General features: G+C 41.9%; 1 protein-coding gene across 1 annotated transcript; it reads left to right on the top strand.

The window, feature by feature from the left end:
* The first annotated feature begins 883 nt into the window (after positions 1-883).
* Positions 884-15,167, top strand: LOC124594142. The gene is made up of 3 exons (XM_047132498.1): positions 884-932; positions 12,514-12,726; positions 15,106-15,167. The coding sequence occupies exons 1-3, from the start codon at positions 884-886 to the stop codon at positions 15,165-15,167; spliced, it is 324 nt and encodes a 107-aa protein (XP_046988454.1).
* The last annotated feature ends 674 nt before the right edge of the window (positions 15,168-15,841 follow it).

Consider the following 15,841-nt stretch of genomic DNA (forward strand, 5'->3'; position numbering starts at 1 on the left):
TGCGTAAGCACTTTTTTTTTTTTTTTTTTTTTTTTTTTTTTTTTGCAGGATACGTTAACTGGAAACGTTGTGGTAGGTGTGCACTTGGGTTTTCAAATGTCAATCCTTACAACACAATGAAAATGTTTTGCATTTGTTACTTTGTGGCCGATTGGCGTGCGAACCAGCAGTATTCGAGGGTGCTTGTGTATTCACACGTTACATATTTATAAAGAGTCACACCGCAACTTCTTCGTGTACCTTCAGCAACAGGGAAATTCTAGCACAGGCTTGGAACACCGTTACGTCTAGCTATCGGAGGAGGAGTTATTGGAAGAGGGGAAGTAAGGAAGGAGATAAAATTGTTTCTAACATGGTTGGATTGTATGCACACTTTTGGGTGATCACATATGCAGCTAAATCGTCTCTGTCCTGGCGATATATTTTACTCTTAGTTATTGTAGTAGTTGTGTTATTACAATGATTTTTCATAAATATTAGCGCATATGTTGCATTATGACGTGTTGTTTACAAGTGATGGTTTTTTTAGTACAATTTAGATAAGTAATTGGAGTAGTGACGTATTTTCCAAGAGTTGTGGTAGTGTGTATTGGCCTTCTTACACTTCAATCATAGTTTGCTTTCTTACCACTTATTTTTGTACACTTTTCTGAGTAGCTATACATTTGTAGATCGGTAGGAGGCTACTCTTCTGCACTTCAGTGGTTTTTTGATCTCCTGTCGATCTTGCCACGTATGTATGGGCCTGTCTACAACTTCCCCAGGCGATACACATTTGTGGATCGTTTGGAGGCAATTATTCTGTGACTTCCCCGCCAATTTCGACTAGTATTGTGGACTAGAGCTCACAGCAAGGTGACCATATACGTGCACTCAATTTGAAATGAGAGAAAATCCGTTTCAAGCGTCCTCAGTTGAGCCCATACTCCAAGGTGAGTATCTCAGCTTCATTCAGTCTGTGGTAGTGGAAAAGGACAAATCTGTCTTAAACACTGTAGACTGACTGGCCATTTAAAAAAAAATAGAAAAACATGAGCAGTTCTATTACAGGCAGTATTCTTTATGAGTGGCGAAATACATGCTCAGTCTATCGTCCTATATCCTCGTGAAAGGTATTCCTCCTATAATCATTCATCATCAGTTCCTTCCATCTGTTCTGTAGAAGGCTGTAGAATGCAGTTCCCAGTTGGATGGTTACAGGTAATACACTTATTAAAATCCTCTGTGTCCATCACCAACATCTTGTTAACTGAACACATATACCACCAAAAGTAAAGACAGTACCTTCCACTTCAGCCAGTTTACCGCCCATTCACATCTTGTTAACTGAGCACATATTCCACCAAAAGTAAAGACAGTACCTTCCACTCCACCCAGTTTACCGCCCATTCACAAGTGGAGGTGGCAGGGTGTGTTGTATTCATATTTGAGGCAACGGATTCACACATGATGGAAAATGTGAGGCTGTGGTTGAGGGGCTGGGGATTGTGGAGGACAACCCAACCCCCTTTAAAATAAAGTAAACAAATAAACAGGCTATCTTTCACCCTCTCTCAGCGCAAAGTGAGTTTTTCCAGCCAATATACTGATTGGAGACAATAGGGGCATGTAAAAGAGTATACAGTAAGTCTGGGGGATTTCCCAAGTGGAGAAAACGGGGAAGAGTGACTGTAAACTGGACTTTGGAGGGATGACAAGAGAAATGTGTCTCTTCCAGAGATTGGGAGAGGAGGAGTGCGACAGGCATGGGTGGGGGTTTCTCAGTAGGGTGGATAATCCCCAATTCCTGGGGTCCATAAATCAATTATACTAACAATTGGTTAAGAGGAAGTGGAGGATGATAATTTACCATTGTTTGTATACTTGATCCTAAGTGTATGCAATTATGCACAAACAAAATCGTACAGGTTTACCTTATCACATTACCAGCACCAATCCCATCTGCGACTTGACTGTCGATGTGAATTACTTTGTGTGTGTGGTGGTTATTGACTTCACTGTACTGGCAATGCAGAGAAAACAGAGAAACATTGTGTAACTGCATTTTGTTAACATTAACTTTACAATGCTGCTATTGAGCTCGTCTGCTGTTTCAAAGGGAGGAACATAGAGAAAAGGGTATTACACATTTGCTGCCGTGTAACTTGCGTTTTACCAACGCCATCCATTTCAGCACAACCTATGTAAGTTGTGTTGTATTTTTCTGATTCCTTGGCACAACGGTTGCAAGTAACCTCATTGCGACGGACAACTAGGTGGCGCCTGTTTCAGATGCAACCAAACTACGCTGAGGCATCGTACTATTGTTTCGGGCATCAACCTCGCTGTCCAGATGCTGTCATTCACGATAGGCTCTGGAGCATCCGACAACCGTCTCGAGTTTCGGTCCTTGGGTCACTGTTATCTGGTGTTCGTCAGTAGAACCACCTATCGACCATCATAGTGCAACATCTCCTAAGTTTTGATATCCATTGTCATATAATATGAACTGTAAGCATGCTAAATTTCGTGCTTATGAAGCGACTTATACTTTCCTTACACCATCCTACCTGTGTTATAAAACGATTTAAAAAATAAAGAACGTATGTAAAGACATATTTATTCATAAAGATTTTGTAAAACAAAAGCGCTTCAGACGAGTATAATAGTGCACACCAGAAATTTTATGACATGCGTTGAATGTCACCTATCAATGGTTCAAATGGCTCTGAGCACTATGGGACTTAACAGCTGAGGTCATCAGTCCCCTAGAACTTAGAACTACTTAAATCTAACTTACCCAAGACCGGCAGTGACACCTATCCCAAGCTAGTCATACAACGTTAAAGCAGCAGGAATCACGTTTCTTTTTCAGTTGCATTCATGAGCTCTTCTGAAGTGGTCGTTATTGTGGATTAACATTATTTAAAGCTCAATAAAGTGAACAACTAAATGATATCTTGGGATGCCCCCTCACAATGCTATAAAAATCAAACATAGTTTGGCTATGGTTTCTCGTGAGGTCTCTCTACACAAAATTTCAGCGAGTTCTATAATTTTGAGTCCAGACAGCCTCCAGTTTTGGGAACTGTTAGTATCAGGTACTCCTACACAAATTTTCTACTTCCTGTTACTCCTGCCGAAAGTTACTCATTACAGTCTAGGAAGTTGGCCAAAATGTATTACGTTAAAGATGCCGCCATGAACAATTTCATTTTGTCAGACTATTTACTATGGAATTTCATTCAGTGTGTTACATACATATGTAATGGACACAATGCGCTTGAGAGGTAGTCCGAAGAAATGTTGCTGCAAGGTCTTAAAATAAGATGTCCTCTTGTTCCATAAAAACACGGGAGAACTGCCGGATATCAGTAACGTTCTGCCACGATGTTTCGGCGCAGAGTCTTCTAGCCACCTTCAGGTGAATGCCACTGTAGTAGTACTGGCGAGTACGCGCTGAGCTCCGCTATTTAAAGCCTTCTGAGGTGACATTGCGCATGCGCTGCTCAACGTGCGCGTTCATAACGGCTCCGTGCGCTGCGCCTCGCGCCCTCCACTGTGAAAGCCTGGCGTATCGGTATCAGGTCGATTTCCATCTTTATGCAGATAACTACGTCGACTACGAAGTTTCTCTATAACAGGATTCCAAGCAGAGTTTAGCTGATAACCGCTATCTCGATTGATGAGAGTCTCGTTGTCAGACAATCTTATTTCCACAGAGTCATTGATAATCGAGCTCGAAAAGTTTGATGTATGGGCCAAAATTTTTGTGTCGTTGTAATTCATGGAATGGTCTGTGGAAATACAATGTTCGGCGATTGCGGACTTGGTGGGTTGGAGAAGGCGAGTATGCCGTTGGTGTTCCACAATGCGTTTGCACAGTTCGTGTCGTTTGCCCTACATATGATTTGCCGCATTCACACGGAATTTTGTAAACACCTGGTTTACGCAGGCCCAGGTCTTCTTTAACGGATCCCACCAGTGATGAAATTTTAGAAGGAGGACGAAAGATGACTCTCACTTGATACTTTCTCAATATTCTGCCTATCTGTGAAGAAATATTCCCAAAAAATGATAGATAAACAGTCGACCTGAAGGCCTCTTCCTCTTCCTTGTTCCGTCGTTTGTAGGTCTTCATCACTCTGTTCACTTGCCTAGGTGAAAAGCCATTCTTCAAAAATACTTTTTGCAGGTGTTCCAGTTCCGCTTGAAGACTGTCGGCGTCAGAGATAGTATGGGCATGGTGGACCAAGGTTTTGAGAACGCCCATTGTTTGTGCTGGATGGTGGCAACTAGTAGCTTGTAGATATAGGTCTGTATGAGTGGGCTTTCTGTACACCGAGTGACCAAGTGTGCCATCACTCTTCCGTCGCACCAAGACGTCTAAAAATGGCAGACAACCATCTTTCTCTATCTCCATGGTAAACTTTATGTTTTCATGTATGGAGTTCATGTGACGTAAAAATTCTTGGAGACGGCCCAGACCATGAGGCCACACTATAAAAGTGTCGTCAACGTACCGCCAAAATACTGTCGGTTTAAAAGTGGCAGAGTCGAGTGCTCTCTCCTCAAAATCCTCCATAAAAAGATTGGCCACCAGGGGAGACAAAGGACTCCCAATGGCGACACCATCAGATTGTTCATAAAATTCGTTGTTAAATATAAAATATATAGAGGAGAGAGTGTGCTCAAACAACGCTGTAATGTCTGCACCAAACATATTGCCAATGAGGTGTAGTGAGTCCACCAGAGGCACCTTTGTGAACAGTGAAACCACATCAAGACTGACCAATAAGTCACTACTTTGCAGTTGTAGTGACTGAAGTCGACTGATAAAATCACCAGAATTCTTTATGTGATGTGCACACTTGCCTATCATTGGTTTGAGCAAAGATGCCAAGAATTTTGCTAGGTCGTAGGTGGCTGCTCCAATGTTACTCACAATTGGACGTAATGGCACGTTTTCCTTGTGGATCGTAGGCAGTCCATATAGCCTAGGTGGAACTGAACTGTTTGGTTTCAGTCTCTTGATAACCTCCTTCGGTAGAGAACTATTTGATAAAAGTTCTGCTGTTTTTCGCACTACTCGGCTCGTGGGATCCTTATCGATTTTGCGATACGTTGAATCACACAATAAAACATTGATCTTATTAATATAGTCATCCCTTGGCATGAGGACAGCAGCGTTTCCTTTGTCAGATTTTAAGACTACGGTATCCACATCTGCTCGTAAGTTACGGAGGGCTGACCAAGAGACCAGCTCTTGGTCAGTTAACAAATTTAATTAAGTGCACTAGGATACCGTCAAAATCTTTGTTTGTATAGAACGGTGTAATATACGACTGGAAGACCCTCAAAACCTTTGCTTGTATAGAACGGTGTAAGAAAAGATAGTTTTCACGTTTTATTGCTGTTAATATTATCTGAATTATAGGACGTGTTCTGTTGCGATCTCTAAGAGAAGCTTGATAAGGAGAACTGTATAGTGTAGATTTACGTTTATGTTGAGTGTTTCTATTCTCTGAGGTGTCCTGATTCTGCTGGGTGTGTTGCTGATTGAGAAATCGAGGACCACGTTGTTTCCACGAATACATATGAAAACACGGAGTACACATAGGCAGAGCCCGACAAGTTACACACTGTTGCTCACCAACGAATGTTTCGCTTCAACATTCACATCATCGGCCGATTTAAGTCGACTTTTTCAATAGGTCTGTATTTACTTTGAAATCCATGCGGTTCAATAGCTGTCTGCTTAGTGTGTGGCATTCAACACTCGGCTGTCGAGCAAACGGAAGCTTGCCAGAGGTAACGGTAGTATTGCAAGGGCTCAGGTCGCGATGTTTGCATATCATTTTTTCACAAAAGGGTTGGGGGCCCTCTTGGGAATGCAGTTCACAAAACGTAGTTCTAGACTACACACTTAATGGGCTATAATATGAGACTCTTATGTGCTATAAATATGTCAATAGTAGAACCTGTATGAATTTGAAGCGGGTCGGTCTCGTAGGCTCATTTCTGGAGTTTTAATTATTGGTCCATTGTTATGTATGCTTTTGATTGCTTACAGAAATCTTGTACAATGTGTACTAAAATACTGCACAAGCCTGTAGAATTCATATCAGGTCGTCCTACCAGACGACGTCTAATCCACAGACTACATAAACGGAAGGTGGTGTAAATAGTCAGTGAATTCCAAAAACCTCATCCACGAGTCTCCACTGGCAAATGTTCTGTCAATGACGCCAGATCTACCGTGGGAACCTTGTCATTCCTACGGACGGATACAACAAAATCAGTGAATGTCTGGCATCCCTTTATGTATCCCGTAGATACTTTGAGCATGAAATGAGTCATGCCTGCTGGCTGAGATACATACGACCAATAATCCGCCTAGGTTTCATTGATGAATGAAATGGGAAAGACCTCTATATAAGCAATCAATAAAATCCGTGCTTATCCAAACTCAAAGTACTGATCTACTATTGGAGTAGCATCTAATATACACTGAGGAAAAAAGTCGCGACACCAGAAAGTATTGACGTAGAGTATTGAAAATTCTGGAATACATTTGACTATACAACGTACGCAAGTGACTGTCTTCGTACGATCACAGGTTAACGTAAGCGCGAAATAAGCCATTGCTGATACGTTAGAAACCGGTGTAACAGCCAGAATTTTGAATGTGAATACGCAAACGTGCATGCATTATGCTATTGGTTCGTTTGTACAGGGACGGTTAATGCTGGCTGTGAATGAATCTGGAGTTGTCGTCTCATGGTGCTCGACTGGAGACAGATCTGTAGATGGACCAGGCCAAGGCAACATGGCGACACTCTGCAGAGCATGTTATATTGCAATAGTGCTGTGTAGGCTAGCGTTATTCTGTTGGAAATCACCCATGAGATGCTATTCAGTAATAGCAAGACAACAGGGCGAATCAACAGATCGACGTACTAATTTTGATTCAGGCTGCTTGGGATAACCGCGAGAGTGCTCCCGCCATTATACGAAATCGCGGCCATGACAGTGATTCCCGGTATAGGTACAGGGTGTTAAGCATTCACACAGATTGGTTGCAGGCCCTCAGCGGCCATCATTGTCAGTGATGCACAACCATCTTTCATCAGGAAACATAACAGACAAACTTGCTGACCTCGTTTTAGCTCTCCATTCATACCACTGATTTCGAAATGTCAGTGGTGTGGGGTGAGAGGACGTTTAGCTCGGAGCTCGGATTTCACTGACCTGTTAACACACATCGTTAAAACGAATGTTGCACTAGATTAAATATGGGAACGCTCTATCAAAAATATGGCTCTTAGCACTATGGGACTCAACGTCTGAGGTCATTAGTCCCCTATAACTTAGAACTAGTTAAACCTAACTAACCTAAGGATATCACACACATCCATGGCCGAGGCAGGATTCGAACCTGCGACCGTAGCGGTCTCGCGGTTCCAGACTGCAGCGCCTAGAACCGCACGGTCACTTCGGCCGGCGAACGCTCTATCGATTCGCCACTTAAAATGTGTATATAACTGACCTCCGAAGAGTCGTCATGAGCATTTTCTCCGGCTTTTATGCTGATATTTGCTATTACGTTTTTGATTGTTTACTTGGAATCAGCCCAAACAAGTAGTACTCGTCTCTACTTTCATGCGACGCTTAGTGTCGACATAAAGCGTCTGCTTCATTCCCGTTACAGGTAAAACGAGTGTGTAAGAGAATCTAACATGCCCATCTGAGAGAGCGCTCACAGATTTAATCTAATCATGTATGTGTTACAGTGTAGAGCCAAAGAACTGGTACACCTGCCCAATATCATGGAGAGCCCCCCACGGGCACGCAAAAGTGCCTCAACTCGACGTGGCATGTCTGAAGTACTGCTGCGTGGAAGTGACACCGTGAAACATTCAGGGCTGTCCGTAAATCCGTAAGAGTACCAGGAGGTTGAGATTTTTCCTCATCAGCTTGTTGCAAGGTATCACAGACATGTTCAATAAAATCCATATCTGGAGAGTTTGGTGGCCAGCGGAAGTGTTTGAACTCAGAGGAGTGTTTCTGGAGTCACTCTGTATCAATTCTGGACGTGCAGGGTGTCGCATTGTCCTGCCAGAATTGCCCCAGTCCATCGGAATGCACAATGGACATGAATGGAGGCAGGTGATCAGAGAGGATGCTTACGTACGTGGCACCCGTCAGAGTCGTTTCTAGACGAATCACGTATCCCATGTCACTTCAGTTGACCACGTCCCAAACCATTACAGAGCCTCCACCAATTTGAACGTCCCCTGCTGTCATGCTGCTTCCATGGATTCATAAGATTTTCTCCATACAATTTTAAACGAGACTCGTCCGTCCAGTCAACATGTTTCTACTCATAAACCTTCCAATGTCAGCATTGACGATCCCAGGCGAAGCGTAAAACTTTGTGCCGTGCAGTCACAAGGGTATGCGAATGGGTCTTCTGCTCCGAAAGCACTTATCCACGAAGTGTTGTTGAATGGTTCGCACGCAGACACCCGTTCATGGCCTACACGGAAATCTGCAGCAATTTGCGGAAGTGTGGCACATCAGTCACCATGAAAGATTCTCTTCTGTCGTTGTTGTTCCAGTTTCCGTTGTCCGGCCGCCGCGATGTTGGTGATTTTATGTTTTATCGGATTCCTGATATTCATGGTACGTTCGTGAAATGGTTGTACTAGAAAATCCCCACTTCATCGCTGCCTCGGAGATGCGGTGTCGCAACGCTCGTGCGCCGTCTATATAACACCGCTTTCAAATTCACTTAAATCTTGATAATCGCCATTTTATCAGTAGTAACCGATATAATAACTGCAACAGACACTTGTTGTCTTATACAGGCGTTGCTGACCGCAGCACCGTATTGTGCCTGGTAAGATATGTCTGTGTTTTAATACGCATGCCTACGTCAGTAAATGTATTTAAAATCGCACCGCACCTAGATCAAAATGGCTCTGAGCACTATGGGACTTAACAGCGGAGGTCATTAGTCCCCTAGAACTTAGAACTACTTAAACCTAACTAACCTAAGGACATCACACATATCCATGCCCGACACAGGATTCGAACCTGCGACCGTAGCAGTCGCGCGGTTCCGGACTGAAGCGTCTAGAACCTCTGGCCAACAACGGCCGGCGCACCTAGATCCTAGGTGTACTATCCTCTGGGTACAGGGCTCTCATCTTCAAAATGGAAAGCTGTTTAGATCGCAAAGTGCATAGTATAAACCATCAGTGGCATCTATACATTTAATTTCCTCAGGATTTGGGAAATACTGCATTATCAGAGGCTTCGTTGATAGAAAAACAACCTTCATTTCGAGCCTGTGCGTAAATTGTGTTAAATGAATTTAAAAAAAGCGTTATGAGCTATTTGCAGGAACTCACTTTTTTACTAGAGCTTTCTCTTCTCACTGCACATTTAACAAGGACTGCCGTAGGACATGTGTGACATGTCAACTCAGCTAACACTACTTAAACTAACTTACTCTATGGACAACACACACACCCATGCCCGAGGGAGGACTCGAACCTCCGACGGGGCAAGGGAAGCCGCACGGACCGTGACAAGGAAACTCAGACGGCGCAGCAACTCCGCGCAGCTACATCGAATGAAAAGGAAGTGAACGGTGCGGTATGATAACCCGTCTTTTTGATCCCGGTTGTTGATACAGCGTTGGTAATAAATAAGACAGAGCGAACTATAACGCAGCTTCTCAAAAACAAGGAAAGTGAATCTCCTGCATGTAGCTGCAACCACAGTTCCTGGAACGGAAAATCAGAAAGGAACTGCACGATAAGATTCGGTGATGCCATTGGATATCAATGATAATGTAATACCGAGAGCAGTAGTATTTCTTACGAGTACAATGAAGGCTCCTCTGTTCTTTGTTGCTGGAAAGTATTGGCAGAATATATAAATTTTCTTTCACGATACACATTTTTTATTACCTTCTTTTTACACGATTTCTGAGACATTAATTCGCTTGAAAATCTATTTATAGACCTACGAAAAATGGGTCACTGCTACAATTTCGAGAGATGGTGATATGGAAGGAAACAAGAAAAAAATTTCTTTGCACGTAGAGTATGAAATGCACACCTTAATAGGCATGAGCACTTGCTCATCTTGACTACTTTGAAACACATCAAGTCTACGTAAGCTGTTTGCCATCTCGAATTACCCACAGAATGCACTAAGGTAATGAGTAATCAAATGGGATCACGGTATTTTGTTGTTGTGTAGCAGCGCGTACTCCTCATATTGTCACTGGACTAGACAAATGCTTCTTGTGACACGTGTACCTATCGTTCCACAGAACATAGAAACAAGGAATCTAATCCGAATATCAATGTCTGCTGACAGATCGTAGTGAGTTACTACCTGATCGTTAACAAAAGAGTGTTTACTCCGTGCAATAATGATATAAATGTAAAAGAAAGGGAATAAATAAAGTTTTTCTGTACTTAACCGTAACTGCGTATGCCAATGTCGTCTGCACGAATTTAGATTGCTGAGTAGAAAGGTCGTCATCTACAAAAAGGGGCAAAAGTTAAATCTGATAAATAGCTAATCACGAAAATGCCGGGCAAGAAAGGTAACGGGCCAGATAAATGAAATGCAATCGCGCGAGCTTAGATGTGAAAACACGTGTAACATGAACAGTGAAGACATTAATCTAGCCTGAAATAATGTTAATTATAATTTTGCAATAATTAGCAACGTTCCATAGAAGCTATGCTGTATTATATAATCCATGATAATGCTGTCTCTTTGAAAATATGTTAAATTGTGACCAGAACATGGTACAATTCTTTACTTCGCAAATGATGCCATAGAAACCGTCATTTATGGCAAATGTTATTTGCTAATGCTAATGCTACGTACACATATGCAATAAAGTCCTTTACAGAACGCAACATAAATTCGTTAACTTTCTTTGACTATCAGTTAGCCATCATACTTTTGTCAATAAAATATGAATTGCATTTGAGTCACTTCTAGTTTGATCTGATTGTATGAACAACTATAGATACTAATGCTTTTTCTAACAGCGACATTTTATTGAAAATCAATTGTAACTTTAACTGGATCGAATTTCATTTAACTATTTCTTTTACTTACGACTTTCACGGAAGCTATGGTTTGAGAGTAGTACGCTCTTGATGGTTAACGACCTGGGTCTGGAAAGTCTGCTTTGAAGAATGTCTCTAAAAGTAGTTCTAAGTTCTAAGTTCTAGGGGACTGATGACCTCAGATGTTAAGTCCCCTAGTGCTCAGAGCCATTTGAACCATTTGACTTACATATATTTTGGCTTCACACATACGTATTATAACACCATTTCGATAACAATCTCCATTTGTCATTTGCGAGCTGACACACATGTCTCTACCACACCACAGATGTTCGCAACTCATCTGTGCCCTCTGTTCTAGGACTGTATAAGTTAGCGACAACGATGTTTTTTACTTGAATATATTCTTTACGTTAGTTTAACATAATTTTTATTGACTCTGACAGCGTATTTACTACAACTGCGTGCATAATTATTTCTTATTTATTTATCCCGCATAATCTATATTTTGATGAAGTTTAATTAATGACAAAATTCATAAGTAGATGTAGTTACAAGAAATGGTTATAAATTCATGAAAGAAAGTAGCTGAAAAATACATGAGACATCGGGTATTACATATGACCTGCATTTGTGAGTCGTCGCTAAAGGATGTGCGCAATATGGTGTTCGCTATTCACCTTTTGTAATAAGAGCCTCCCATTATTCTGGCAAATGCAGAGAAAATATTACAATGTGAATGGTTTTCACAAGCTGTTCACAATACATACTGGTTGAGTTAGGGTTAATGTATGTGCTCCACTTACCCAGAGCTATGAATACGGTTTACAGTTTCTGCTACTGCTCAAAGGTCTTACGGCAAACGGGTTTGAGCCCACTTGTACTGGACATTTGACAAGGTTTGATCTGAACTACAACCTCTCAAAATATGCAGTACTTTTTCTTTTACACCGATTATATTGTGATCAGTAGTGGCCATGTGACACTTCCTCATCGTACCCTTGACACTATCTTTTCAAGTATCGAATTTGTTCCATTAAGAGAGACATGTTTAGTTATATCAGCAATTAGCTACCGAAAAGAGTATCGTTTTGTGGTACAGCACGTCTCAAAACTTTCTACACAAATGCCACAAATATGCGGTAATCTCATGCTATAGCTTTTCTAATATCAGTACATTGGATTTCATGTAGAATTTAGAGAGTATCAGACAACAGAGTACAATAACCAGCCAGAGGAGACACATTAGCAAGTGGCAGAGTTGTGGCACGAGTCATTTGAATTGTACTATATCTCAGTGTTGTCAAGCTAGCAGTCACATTAACATACAGCAGTATTAGAGTGCTAGACGGTAAAGTTGCACCAGCAGCCAGTAGAAAAAGTTTCAATCTGTAATAATGTTCATTGTTTTCTACAACACTGGTTGCAGTTGCGGTGGTGCACGGACAACCAGAAGAGTCGACCACTGCCGCCATCCACAGTGAGGAACAGCCGTCCGCCACCATCCCGTCTGTGAGAACATTGGTGGCGGCGTCGTACGCGGAAGAAGACGACGATACCATTTGTGTCCAGGCAGACAACAAGTTCTACTTGTATGCCAATTCACTGAAGCTGTATTCTTGCTACCACCTGCTACCGAAGGGTAAGTTACATCCAATAGCACCATTTGCTGTGTATAAGGTAATCACAGGCTCTTAAGTACAATACGTTGTGAAGGGTTCCAAAGTGAATGTGAGAATATGAGTTAGTTATACCATAAAAGGAAAATGGCTACCCTTACCTCACACTTAAACGGCAAATTGTTACCTCCCCGTGAACAATGCAAGGTTATGCACTTCACAAAATTGCAACCCACCGAGATCCTTCACCAAAACTATTCAGAGCATTTTCCTGCACATATTTAATCCCATTTTTCCACTTATTTGCTAGACTCTTAATAATGCTGCATTTTTTAACTTTCTGCGGTGTAGAATCTGAGTTCCATCATTTGAATTATGTTGGATGGCGCGACATGAAATTCTCCATTGCCTTTGGTTTCAACATTTAGCGAAGAGATATTTTAATAGGCAACAGATATTCGTGCTGTGTTGCTTATTTTGTCAGCAATTTTGTTGCCTGGTTGGCACCTAGGTCTATACACAGTAAAACATTATAAAATGAAAGGCAGGGCACTCTTTTCACTGTAGCTTGGTGTACATAAACAACACTCGTTATACATTAATGAATAAATAGAAATCTCACTTAGCTCCATCATAAAGTGCTCACAATTACACACATCGAACACTGTTCTTACTACAGACTGAGTCTTGCAACATATTTAGGATCAAGGACAGGTGCCGTTCATGATCATGTACAACAAAGCAACCCCCAGGCAAAAGAAAAAGGAGGTCTGAGTGTGGAAGTAGAACCATACAACGAGTTTATAGTCGTTAATGAAGTGAGGAACTTAGAAATGCCCAATTGGATCTACTAGAATGGCAGCAGTTATGTGAGAATCCAGCATTCACCGGAAGCAAGCTCAGCATGGAATCTCACCCACAGCTCCCATGCACAACAGGTCGGAAGTACTGCCAGTATCTTGACAATTTCCGCTTCTTTAACATTTGGCCCTGCTGTTGCCAGACTTCTGTTAACATGGTGTTCAGTATGCGCTTCCAGCAAAGTCAGTGTAGATATATACTGCCTGAAGAGACTGTCTTCAAATTGTGTGAAAGTTTTGTTGTTAATATGAGACTCATGGTCAAAGGTAATGCCAGTTATTACGTTCACCTTCGACAGCCTCATGGGGAATGGAATGCTAAAATTGTTTAGTCTAATTGCTCTAACGATCATGCTTGAAATCTCTTGACTATCTTAATACGCTTGTACTAGATGGGGAAGATCTACAGAGATCCAGAAGCGTCCAGTTAAACACTTTATGGCGAGGTTTGAGACTATCGAACTGAGATTGCTGGACTGTAATTGAATCCATGTGAAAATAAATTCACCCCTTGAATAGCAGGGACTGACGCATCAGTAGTTCATAGAAAGTAGGATTGCTCTAGGAATAAATTTTTCCAGGTATATATTATTGGTTACAAATCTTTTTCGTCGGCCATGTTCCTTCTGTACGCATTTTGAATATAAAATATTTTTCGTCAATCCACAATGACTGATCTGTACTGGGTGGGCATGTGTGTGGCCGGGGGAATTCCGTGGCTGTGCTGCATGTATAGAAGAGAATAACCGCTTTGTACCGCTTCACGTTGCTCATTCCATTGTACAGCCTCAGGCCTCACCGGTCTCGTATCAGGTCGTTCACGTAGGGAAAGTTGATACGGTTACAAGGGACCGGGGTGGTCATCACTCCCCAACTCCCAAATTCGGGATTCTCCAAGGGTTGCGAAATTGAGGCCCAGGTTTGGTGATGATTTGGCACGTTGCAGAATAGACTTGTGGCTTATTGAATGCCGTGCACTTGGGGACCAAAACCCTCCTTGAAGAAGTTGGTTCTATGACATCCAAACTCTCTCGAAATGCACCAAACTTCAGGTTTACACGCAGGGCCCACCTACCAAATATCTGTCACTAAGGATAGGATGGCGGCTGCATAGGGCGTTTGTCAGCAGTTAGGGCGCCTGCTCCAGCATTGCAGTACTCATTACATCAGTCACCGCCTGTCAAAACATGTCTTCCTAAATATTTGGGTCCAGATCAGACAAGCTACTTCCCAGTCCATTGAAGGAAAACCTACTAAAAACGCATGAACGAAAAAAGATACTTTCCGTAATGGTGACGTCTAAACGAATACGAGACCCCAAGGAGCTGTTATTGGTACATGTGGCAACGACATTCTCTGTAGTGCATCTGTTACCAGAGGCCTTCCAAAATCTCACTGTTTTGCGACCATAACAGATGAACTTCATGCCATGTAAAAAGTTGATGACTTATCACTGTGTTGTCAATAGTAAATGTGAAATAGTAAATAATTCTATTAATAGTTTCTAACTCTGTTAAAATATATTTCTCCTGTTTATTGTAGTTTACGTGGTGAAACCAAAGAGTCTATGTAAACCAGTCCTGTCAGACTGTCCCGAGAACTAGTGTGTCGGCTCATCCTGGAGGAATGGACTCGTCTGGAACTGAGTGAAGACGAGATGGCTGTGCTTCTGACTGGAGACATCAACAATTTTCACGGAAAGCAGTAAATTCCTAGAGTGTAGAACTTACCTCTTTCACTAGCAACAAAAACCGGTGGAATCAACTTATATTCTTTTATGATAGTGTCTGATTGGTTCAAGATATGCAATAAATCAGCTTCACAATAAGGCTAGAAACTGAGTGCAAAAATTATTATTTAAAACATGGTTTTACGTGTTTTTTTAATCTTTCTTTTGGCCTTGTAATAGTTTTATTCTGATACAATAAAACTGTACTTTCATGTCGTCAACTGTTATATTTCAATTGTAGAATGCATTTCCTAATCAGCTGCCTTTACATAAATGCTGGCAAATTATAAGTGCGAATTAATTGTACAAAATACACAACATCCACTCATGCTAACCTTGGACCACCCCAATGCCCGGTTCCTGCCTTCACACGTTGACCGGAACGATGACACCGATGGACACAGCAGGGACTTATGACTGCCACAGTGGCTTGTCCTTGCCTTTCCTGGATAACACATGAAATAGTTGAAAGCAAGAACAAATAGCGTCTTCTCTGGGCGGCCATCCGACTGCTCCTGCTCCTCACCGATGGCCAGACCTGCACTCTGG

The sequence above is a fragment of the Schistocerca americana genome, chromosome 2 (assembly GCF_021461395.2).
Source record: "Schistocerca americana isolate TAMUIC-IGC-003095 chromosome 2, iqSchAmer2.1, whole genome shotgun sequence".
In the NCBI taxonomy this organism is placed as follows: Eukaryota; Metazoa; Arthropoda; class Insecta; order Orthoptera; family Acrididae; genus Schistocerca; species Schistocerca americana.